The sequence below is a fragment of the Anoplolepis gracilipes genome, chromosome 14, assembly GCF_047496725.1.
Source record: "Anoplolepis gracilipes chromosome 14, ASM4749672v1, whole genome shotgun sequence".
Taxonomy (NCBI): domain Eukaryota; kingdom Metazoa; phylum Arthropoda; class Insecta; order Hymenoptera; family Formicidae; genus Anoplolepis; species Anoplolepis gracilipes.
Window position 1 is genome coordinate 10,371,342 of NC_132983.1, and position 11,570 is coordinate 10,382,911.

Here is an 11,570-nt window from a genome sequence, read left to right on the forward strand (position 1 = left end):
GGTCCGTAGCATCCGAAACTACGAAGGTCTTCACAATTGGTGTGACTTTCATGGTGCTTCTTCTCTTTGGTGCGCTCTTAGCACCCCTCTGAATCGCCCAGGGGTCGTGAGTCCTAAGATTCGATGATCACACCGGGGTCACCTTCGGGGTGAACTCCCCTACCACGACAAGGTGGCGCACCGTCAGGGTGGTGCACCCTCCGAAGAGGGTCGATAGATGGCCCGTATGGTCCGGCCACGTACACGGTGGTGCGGGCCGTGCCGTTTGACCGGACCGGGCGATATCCCCTTGGGCTCCTAGCTCGCTCGGGCCACACCGCTTTTCGCATCCCCCAGGTGACACCCCTGGCGTTCTGTCTCCAGTGTACACCCTCGGAGGATAGCCGTTTCGCGTGCGTCTTTCGATTTTTATAGTGGGCGAGACGAGTTACCATTAGACGGACGCCTGTGTTGACAGACCGGTCGCCACCTTCACGGGTCCCCACCTTGATAAGGCTCATCCACAGGGCCCTGCTTTTGCAGAAACCCCTCTCGGGGTTCCACTACTAACAGGTACCTGTTTCAGGTCCCCGATCCAGCAGGGCGCTTCCTCTTGGACGAGTTCCCAGGGAAGGAGTCGAGACAAACTGGCCCAAGGGTATTTTTGGCTCAGTGGGTTTTCTGTGCAACGACGCCCAAATCCGGTACGTGCCGATTGCCGCCGGTCAGGTCATACCATTTCCAGGATGTTATCGCATGCCGATGAACATCCTGTCCCGAACGCCTCCGAGTTTTTATACAGGGGGTAAGCGTACCCCTGTGCGAACCGTGTGTAGCATCGGGACCATTGTCCGTCAATCCACATCGGGCTTCCTAACCCGTGTCCCCGCCTCCGCGTTTTTTACAAGGGAGGAAGGCGGACCCCTGTGCGTACCGTGTATACCATCGGGATCGTAGTCCTTCAACCCACATTGGGCGTCTTGCCACCGGACCTTTCGACATTTCTTTATACAAGGGAAAAGGAACCCCTGTTGCGGTGTTGAGTGACTTTGGGACTTGAATTTAGCCGAAGATCCCTCTATCACCCACCACCAGAACCACCGAATCAGGGGGGAATGGACCTCTGATGCCTTGTCCTGTTGTCAAGCCAACAGGTCGAGGTCCCACTTAAACGATATACGTCGGCGTACATTTGGGCTAGGAGCTCCGCGGGCGAAGTCCCCGCCAGGGCTACGGCGGCTGTATGGGAGACGGTCCTATACGCCCGGGCGGCCCGCAGGGCCACCTTGCGCTGGACCCTGCATAAAATCGGGAGAACTGAAAGGTTCTTCCGTATATCGGCCGCCCATACCGGGGCCCTATAAAGAGCCATGGCCAGGACCGTCCACCCATACAGCTTCCTTACACGCCCGTCCGGACCACCGAGGTTGGGCAGCAGGCGACCCAATGAGGCCGCCGCTGCGTCAAGCCTCGGGGCCAGACAGGTAAAATGGGCGATGAAGCGCCATTGTCCAGGATGAGGTCCAGCCACGCAGGAAATGACAGTGCAGGCCTCCCTTTGTGAAGGCATCGCGGGTCGGGGGGGAGGTCTGTGACTTTATGTCACAGACCTCCCCCGATATTTGCGATGGAGCGACTCAGATGCGAGGAGGGATGTGCGACGTCATGTTGCAAACCTCCCCCGCTGAGGTCGCTAAGGATTAGTGCCTGCTGCCTCCGCACCGGAGGGAGAGTCTTCCTCCCTCCAATGGTTGCGGAGGTAAACATGGCCGAGTCCGACCGGAGAACTCGGGGTCAGAGGTCGACCACTCGACCATCCTGCCACTGTTCACACCGGGAGAGGTTCCCGGCCAAAACGAGCGAAAAGCAAGGACGGGGTCGGATGACTCACGTCCGCGGGGGCGGCGAAGGGTCCTTAAGGTTCCTTTCTCCCTCCCCCAGTAGGGTCAGGTGGAAGGAGGTAATGGCCCTCCCATTATAACAGCGAGATGACCATTATGGAAGGTAGAGGATTGCCTTCCTATCCTTCCCGAGAAGATTTCCTTATTTGGGAGAGGGCGCGCGAGGCTCCTGAAGTAATGCAAGTGCACGTTCCGGGAGTCCCCCACTAAACGCCAGGGATAGGCCACTCAAGGAGGTTTTAGTGGGTATTCCCTTCCGTATAATAGCGGAAGGGCGAGTTCCATATACCCCGGCCCACCGTCACCGTACCGGGGATGCGTAAAAGCATTTCTTTCTTGTAAAAAAAAGGAGGAGGCCCAGATATGACATCTTTTTTTTGCGACAGGAAGGAAAATGCATTTACGCATACCTTGCCGTCCTTCCGGCGGGGGTGTATCGGATTCGCCGCCGAGCAGGAAAGTGCCTCGGACGGAATACCGACTAAGAACCCTCCTGTGCAGGACCACCATTTTGTCTTGTAGCCAGAGTCACGGGCTCTGCTTTCCGCATGACTACTGTGGCCCCGGCAGACTGCGCCATTTGGCGCTCTCTTCCTGGATCTTCCCACCGCTTTCCAGACCCATCCCTTCCCTATCCCTATTCCCCGTACCCAAACCCCAGTCCCAATCCACCCACCAATCTTCCCACCCGCTCCAGCCCCGTCCCAACCTCTCAACCATTCCCTTTCTCCAAAGGAGAGGCTCACTTCCCTTTCTCATCCCAAACCCCATTCCAATCTCAGCCCACCCACCACCCATCCCACCCACGCCATTCCCGGCCCATCTTCCCCACCTTAATCCCCCCTGTGGGAGTGGCACAGCAATGTGTCACCCCCACCCGTCCGTTACTGCTTGTATCATTTCCTGCGGAACCATCTTCCAAACTGTCGCCAGGACCCCATCTGGCCCAGGAGCTGAGTTCTTAATGTCTCTCCTCGTTAGGATTGCTCGCGTTTTGCAGGTCTTAATCTCCTACTCTTCATTCCACTCCCAAGTATTGTCCCAACGTTCGGAGGGATTGGATGCCTCATCCCACGGGAATAGACAGTTCAACAGGAGGTTTAAGTTTCCTTCCTCTATGGTCTCTGTAAGGCCAGGAGAGGCCCTGCGCAATCTGTTAAGGACCACCTTGCAAAGAAGCACCAGGGATCCTGCTCAATGGTCTGCAGAAGTTTCTGCCATGCCGCAGACTTGGCTTTTTTTATCTCAAGTCTAAAGGCGTTCCTGGCTAACTTGTAGTTCCTAGCACAAGATTCCCTCTCGTCCGTGTTTTGCCTCCTTTTATTTTTGGACCACAACCTTTTGGCTCTGCAACACTTTTGTCTCGGGTGAGTTATCGTAGAATTCCACCAATATGCAGACCTTTTAGGGTTGCCATTCTTAATCCTTGGCGTGGCTGAATCACAAGCGTCCCTCATTGTCTTCCGCAGCCATCCCTCTCTACCTTTAGCGTTGATGGTATCGCCTTCCAGTTGAGAGCCATCACAGCAACTCCATTCCAGGGAGACGATGAATTTGTCAATATCCATCCTGCGCCAGTTCCATCTCGGGAACGCGTTCTTATGCGTTTTTGCTGTCTTACGGGGTGATATTAATCTCAAACGAGATGTAACAGTGATCAGATAGGTCTCCGTTTCCTGTAGCACCTTCCAATCTCTGATATATGATGCTGGTCATACCAGCAAGGCTGTATGATGCCCAGGTGAAGTCCACCACAGATGACCCTTGGGGTCTCACACATGTTGGTGTGGAGCCTACATTTATCAATTGGAGGTCGCACTCCGCGGCCCACGCTTTGACGAGATGTCCTCTACTATTGGAGGTGGTAGATCCCTATAAGATAAACGCCGTGTTAAAGTCTCCGCATACCAGAACCTTAGTCCCCAAACGCGTGATCACTTTTCACAACTCATCCAGGAACCCTGAGAAGACCACGCTGGTAGTATTGGACAAGATGTAACATGAGACTATGTGGAAGTCCTCACATTTGGCCACAACAAAATCCTTACATTTCTTCACCAACATACAAGGTGTTGATGTGAGCTCCGGTTTCCAGTGGATGGCCGCAAGGCCGTTCTCGCTGGCTAACCAAAACTGAGAGTCTGGGACGTGTCTGAGTTCCGAGACAGCACACACACCGACCTTCGCCTCTAGCATGTGCTGAGCCATAAGGTCATCATGGGCACGCCAACTGTGGTTAAGGTTGCATTGCAGTAACCGTACCATCATTGGTCTCCATTTCTCAGTCCTCCACTCTATGAGATGGTTCACTCAATTTGGAAGCTGATTATACCTTAACTAGCTCCTTGGTCGCTTCGCAGATGTTAGATTCTAGACGATGTCCAGGCTCTCTACCGGATTTAAAACAGACCACACACCTGGGGATCCGCTGGCAGACTTTCGCCGGGTGATTAACTTCCCCGCAGCGGAAACAAGATCTACTACGGTCTATCTCGGCCTTGCATACTTCCTTAATATGTCCGAATCTCGAGCCTTTATAGCATTAGACTGGTCTCGCTTTCAAGATTTCAGCCCTTACTATGGTCCAGCCTAGTCGGATCTTTCCTACCTTTGAGATCTTCAATGCCGCGGTAAGTGGGCACTTGACCCAGATGGTGTTGAGGCCATTGGTCAGTCTCCTAATTGGCCGATTCGTGACATCGTCCACAGCACACGATCCTGCCTCTGCAATAGCGTGTATCATTTCCTCTGAGTTCACCGAAACATCAAACCCGGAGATTTTTAGCTCTCCATTAATTGTTGCTCTCGCTATCTTGGCAATGCCTAGTAGGACTTCCTTCAGCTGGGCGGCCAAGGAGTCCGCTTTTCGAGCTTCACCTGTCTCTGGGATTTCAATAATGATCCTATCATTTGCCGCATTGCGAATCCTTGATGACTGGATTCCCAGCTTGTCCAAGGAGATTCTCTCGCGTGCGGTGCGTAAAGCTTCTGCGTACGAGAAGTCCTCCGTGCACCCCTTAATGGACACTGCTGCGGTTTTGGGTAGTCTTCTCCTTTTAGTGATTCTCTCCTTTTTGGCCGCACTGAGACCCTTGGCGGGATTCCTATTGGTCTCCGCGGGTGTCTGGCGAGACTTGGAGACGGGTCGACTTTTTGCCGGAGCTTGTTCCTGCTTTTTCCTTTTCTTCCTGGATCTCTCGACCTCTACCCAATCCGCATCGCTGCCAGCAGCAACCTCTTTGGGCTTGATAGACTGTCGGGATGAGATAACTTCTTTGGGTGAGCAGTCTGTCGTGGTGGGGCAACCTGAACGTTATCTACTACCTTGATCCCCTTATTTTTACCTTTCGCAGGTCTCGGGAGGAGTCCCTGGGGGACTGCAAATTCGACGGCAGACTCAGCGGTGATAGCTTCTCTGACCTCCTTCTTTATACTCACAAGATTAGCAATCTGCTTACTCAGCTCAGCCTCACGGGCCTTGTCGCTGAGGACAGAGGTACTAGGCTGTGTATGGGGTGGCCTGGCCACGCCACCAAGGATGGGCCAGCTGGCATCTTCATTTTTTGGATCTAACTTCTTAGATTCCGCATAGACGGACCGCGGTGTGGGAGTATAATCCTCCTCTACCTTGCCAATTTTTTTGTGATATTTCCGTTTTTTTGAATCCTCTTTTATTTTATCGAGAAGTCCATCCCTTTCGGTTTCTAACTCAAGCCTATCCTTCTTAAGCTCTCTAAGGAGGCGTTGCTCTTCTCTGGTGGCCGTCGCAAGTTTTGCTTTCAACTTTTGGTTCTTCTTCCTAAGGAGTTCCCCATCTCCTTGAGCCTCCACTTTGCCCGTTAGAGTTTCGACCACCTCGATAAGTCCGTAGACTCAGGACTTTATAATTCCGCTGAACCTGCCCTGTAGCTTGCCTGAGTTCTTTCGGACTTCGTTTATTTCGTCCAGCCATTCAATGGCCATTTCGCACAGGACAGGTGCCGTCATCTCCATGATATCCATGGATCCAAACTTATCTGGGATCCTTTCTAATGACCTCGATGGGAGCCAGCCTTTTTAATGCTCCTATTCTTCCTGGAGAGCGCTTTCCTCCTGACTACTGATTTCTCAGTAGGCTCAGTTCCTTCGCCAGAACATGTCGCCTTCTCAGTGAGGGTTTTGTTATCGGACTCGTATTCAGTCGTGGGGATCGTAGACTCCTGGCTACTATGAACACCAGATGAGGTGACGTCTGTGAAGTCCACACAAACCGGTGGACCGGTGTTTCTAGTCCTCTTTTATTCGACTTTCGTTTACATCGGAAAGTCCTTCCTCTTTCTCGAGGCCGTCGATTTGACGGACGTCATCGAGGATGACCTGGATATTGGGGTCAAGACCACTCTGGGGTTCAGCACCAAACCTATTGACGGTTTGCTTTCCGTGGTATCCATCGAATTGTTAGCGGTAGCCAATTCCGCCGAAATGCCCGCTAGCAACACTCCGGTTAGCCCATTGTTCCATGACGACGCAGCACCAACTGGGACAATATTGGCATTTGCGCCGGCCCTGGAGGGTCCGAAAGCCTCCTGGACGGTAAGCTTCTCACTCTTTTCTTCTTGCATGTTCATAGTTTTGTAAATGGTGGCATAACAAAGCCATGACCCGGTTTTTTAGTGAGCTTGACTCCTCGGACGCTGGAGTGTTTTCCCACTTCTACGGGGTAACCACCGGCTTTGAATCGGAGTTTTCCTTCTCCTAGGTGGAACAGATATGACATCTGGGACCCAACCCGGACTGGCACGTCCTCCATTTGGACCTGGGTGTCCGGGGACATTAGCCCGATCGAGGACCATCGTAGAAGCCCATGGCCTCGGTCTTATGGGCAGCCACCCGGAGACCCAGGTTCTTCACGGCCCGCACCACACGGCCCACTGCCGCTATGGCCAGCTCCGCCGTGTCCTCCCACTCCTCTCCCTCGGCTAGCACTATGGTGTCGTCTGCGTAGCATACGACAGTGCAGCCGGGGGGAAGGGAGGTCTTTAGGACGCTGTTGTATGCAAGGTCCCACAACAAGGGTTCAAGAACCGACCCCTGTGGAACCCCGCGCTCCACTTGTCGTGTTACCTCAACGGCGTCCCTGTTGGTATATGACAGGGAACGGCCGCTGAGGTAGCTCCGGATGATCGCCTGGAAATACCCCGGGACGCGGAAGCGAACCAGCGATTCCCGGATGTACCTCTAGGGCAGGAGGGTGTTGAATGCGTTAGAAATGTCTAACAACACTCCAATCACCATCCTGCCCTCCTTCCCTGCGGACTCCGCGAAGGCCCGAACGCGTAAGATCGCGTCTACGGTTGATCGGCCTCCGCGGAATCCGTACTGGCGATCATCCAGATCTGGCCCATGTCTTCCCATATGCCGAACGAGGCGGTTAACTATAATTCTCTCGAGAATTTTATCCGCCTCGTCCAAAAAGCATATCGGCCGGAACGACGAGGGCGTAACAGCGTCCTTGCCCTCCTTATGGAAGAGGATCACATTGTGGGGGGAACCTCTTCCATTGTGGGGGGAACTCGCCTGTGCGCAATGCGGCATTGCACACACGCGTCAGTATTGGCGCTATTTCTTCATAGGCCAGGGCCCAGACCTTGCGAGGAATGTCGTCCGGTCCCGGGGCCTTATTACCCCGGAATCTTTTCCGGCACTCCCCTAGCTCCTCGCTCGTCACCTCAAGCTGCGGACTTTATTCCAGAGCTATGGTTCCCCCCTCTGTTGTCGGGAGAGGAAATACGTTGCCGACACGTGTCCCGGGGTCATCCGGGAATAATGTGCTGACGGCTCGTTCCAAAATATCCGGAGCTAAGGTGGCTGTCGCGGACGGGATCCGATAGCGCACAATGCTAATTGGCCAATGAACAATTGAACCTTCTGATTGGCTAACCGTGTTGGTTACCCTAGGCATCGGTCAATATGTGTGGTTGTGTGCTATCGGGATGTGTGCTAACGGGATCCTCCCGCTGTCGCTGGGGGCTGTAGTGTCGAAACTTTTTCAACTATTTGATACAGGCGTCCTCAAATATCTTCATCCAAAAGAGCGAGGAGCTCTTCCCAGGCCCTGGCCTTGGACCTTCTGATGGCAGCCCGCATGAGGTCCCGCTTATCGCGGTAGACGTTATATCTGTGTCACAACCTCTTTCGGCCTGTTTCTCCTCTTGGCCCGAGAGTACTCCTGCTTGTTGCGGACCGAGGAGTGATGCAATCGCTCAATCTCCTCGGTCCACCAATAGGCGGGCTTTTTGGTCTCAGGGCCGGTCCTGACCCGGAGCATCGACACGTTGCACGCGTCAGTCATGATGCCCCGGAGTCGTTCCATCTCCAACTGGAGGTCCGACCCCTCGGCCGGTCTCTCGAGCTAAGTAGCCGAGAGAAATATGGCCATCAGGAGGTCCTTGTCCACAAGATTGTGGACGGACCACAGCGGAGAGAGTATCCATGCCGCCTGGCGGTGGCGAGTGAACACCTGTGGAGGGACTACCCCCGAGCGGAACTCTACGTGTCTGTCATCGGACAACGATTCCCGCTCGAGGATGACCCTCTATTCGCTTGCATTTCGCAGGGCGGAGGGAGTGGCCCACGTTAGGTTGTGACCGAACCGTTCAAATTTATTGGTCCCCTATAGGGCCTATTAAGACGCTCTACCCGAGCACACCCCGAAGACCTACACTACACCTCTCTCATCTGAATTGCAGGCCACAGTCGTCATCCACTTTAACCGCCAAGTGGAAAGGTAAGTATTTTCCGGGTCAATACTCGACCCGAGCTTCTTCGAATGAACTGATTCTGATCGGATTTTTCCGAAATATCCAGGTTTTCTGCAGCTCCACAGCTTCGCGATCCTCCAGCCTCAGCCTTCGCGTCTACGGCACCGCTACTCGATCCACGGTCCGCTCAATGTCGGATCAAGAAAGGCAATTGACGAAGTAAGTATTCAACAAGGTAAGTATTGAATTGAATTGAAATGTTTTACTTCTTCTTCTTTTCCTTTCTTTATCGTGCAACGATTCTACAAAAAGTCTTTCCGTGTTACGCGTATTTCAATTTACAAAATTAACCGCTTTGTACGGAGACAGGATCGGGTTACAATTTACGAACCGACCAGCTTCTATTAAGAACGACTGATTCTAACGACCGACTGACCTCGAGGTCAGTCCGCTCTCGCCTTTTATAGGAGTGATTTCCCCTTTTTCGACTTCCGCGTGCGCGCCATCTAATGTTTTTGCGTAGGTCGACTTTAGCCAGGTCGAGTTTGACCAATTCAAGTCTGCTCAGGTTGATCAAAGCAGCGCTGGTCCTCGCTTGTCCAAACGTCCAACGATCGCATGCCGACTCCAGGCACCTTGTGCCAGAAAACAGCACCGCTCGCGCACGATACCCCGACGTCCACCCGGATCATTCGCACTATCAGCGCGATGCCAAACGTCGTTCTGCTGCCACTGCTTTATCCAATCGCAGCCGTACCGCATATTCTATGTTAACCCGATCAAACTTACAAATCCCATTGCTTGGTTTATCGTCTCGTTAACACATGGATATATGTACCATCCTCATTTAATTTAATATTAAGAATAAACACAAAAAAAAGAACCGGTACTGATAACTAAAATAACCCTTTTGATAATGTTTTAACGCACCTATAATTTACTTAATTAATAAACTCAAAATAGTGTCTTGTCAAAATCAGATATAAATGTATGAGTAACCAAACGCAACTTATTTTATTAACGCAAAACAGAATTCAGCATAAGGCCATGTCCAGAGTACAAAAAAAATAACTTTAACATATATGCGTCTTAGTTTCTAAACGCATCGCAGATAACAAAACTTGATACCAGATCGGGTCGAAATCCAACAGCGGCATAACAATAGTAAACAAAAACTAAAAATCGAACTCGGTCTTTCACACTTACAATTTTAGTTAAATAGTTAAGTCGGCTTAATGCCCTGTTATAACCACGTATAACAACGTTAATCATCAAACGCAAATTGTTTTTATTAAAAAAATAAAAAACAAAGTTTGGCATAGGGTTATGTCAAAAAAGAACAAAATATAGATATTATCGATGCCTTCATAAACCAGAAAATAAAACTTATTTGAACAAAATCAAATCGCACGTCGCCAACCAGCACTCGCCTCTCACTCCGTGGTTCGCGCGCCCACTACTCCACTCGCTGCAATACCAACTTGCGGTCGTCGGTCCAGGTCGACGTCCCCCGCTAGCTCTCGGTCAGGGTCGGCCAGGTCCACTATGGATTCTCCGCCCCGCGGAAAAAGGTGCTCACGCCACCGGTATTTAGCAACCGGAGGTCGTTTGCTGCCGCCCACTCTTCTACCAAACGCCCGCAGAGATTTGTGCTGGCGGACCCCCATGCTGAAGACCATGCGTTGAAGTTCCCAGCGTGAGGGTCGGCCAGGAGCGGCTGTACCGGACCAACCAGTCCGTTAATGTGTCCAGCCGCTCCCTGAATTCCCCCAGAGGGAGAAGCAAGTACACCCCCATCCCCTCCCTTGACCGCCACCTTGTCGTGGTGGGAGGGCTCACCCGAAGACATTTTGGGTGCCCAGAGCGGTCAGTACGAAGTCCTCGGACTTTGTACAATTGCTCCCCAAGTTCTGGGAAGTGCTCCCCAGTCTCGGGGGGGCTCCTCCTGGGGTGAAAGAGTTCTTCGCATCCTGGGGGGACGGGGCCCACTTCCCCGCAGGGGCAACCCTCTTTGGAGGGGACCCGTATGTGGTAAGGGACGGCAACCCGAAATTTAAACGCCCGGTGGCACGGCACCGTTAGGGAAAGACATTGCACGGGGCTGCTGCTCCAGTCTTTCCCGCCGAGCATGGGGTTCAGCCCTTTTCAGAGCTCCCTTTTTGGGACCACGGGGGGGATATAGGTGCCGTTCCTCTTTGTGCCTGGGGCCGGGACGGCAGCGCGGGATCTTCTGCGTCGTCGTTCGCGGTCTGGCATGGGGGAAGACAGCGTCCCACAGTAGGGTGAGAGACCCTTTGTTTCTGTGCAAACGGCGGAAGGACGTGGCCCTCTCTGTACGCGCACAGAGGCGGGGTGACTGTTGCCGGGCCACTCAGACGTATTCTGAGCTCAGGCCGGTAACAGTGCCTCAGGGTGCTAGTGGAGAGCCTTGGCTCTCTCGTCTCAGCGTCCCTGAGGAGGGCCGCCTCCCGGGCCACTGGAACGTATTCTGAGCTCGGGCCGGGGAGCGGCGGGTGGGCCGTGTGCGCGCCGAGGGAGCTTACTCCGGAGGTGAAGGCCTGCCGCTCGGACATATTCCGAGACAGGGCCCGGCGGCGCGATGGGTGCCACCGGCGGTGCATCGCGACCGTTCCCCTTTCCGAAGCGGTGCACCGCCGGTGCCCTCCTCGAGGATTGTCGAGGAGAGGGTGTTAACACGGTATGCTAGTCGCCACGGCGGGTAAGGCGGGGTAGGGGAGCAGCTGCTCCGTCCCAACCGTCCGTGGGGCCCCCCGGGTGGCGCCGCCCCTTGCAGTGTCCGTGAGGTCAGACACAGAACCCCTAAAAGCCCATGAGGGCGTCAAAACCCCATGGGTCAGTAAGGGGCTGGGATCCAGTGCCGGTGCTGTCTTTGGCCGCCGGCCCGTGGTGTATCTCGACCCCCCGGGGAAACTTGGGGCCCCTCGTCGGG

At 53.6% G+C, this 11,570-nt stretch overlaps 1 protein-coding gene across 1 annotated transcript; it reads right to left on the reverse strand.

The window, feature by feature from the left end:
- Positions 1-1,084: 1,084 nt before the first annotated feature.
- On the reverse strand, positions 1,085-1,549 carry LOC140672940 (uncharacterized). The gene has a single exon (XM_072905418.1). It carries the CDS (start codon positions 1,547-1,549, stop codon positions 1,085-1,087), a length of 465 nt encoding a protein of 154 aa, XP_072761519.1.
- Positions 1,550-11,570: the final 10,021 nt, after the last annotated feature.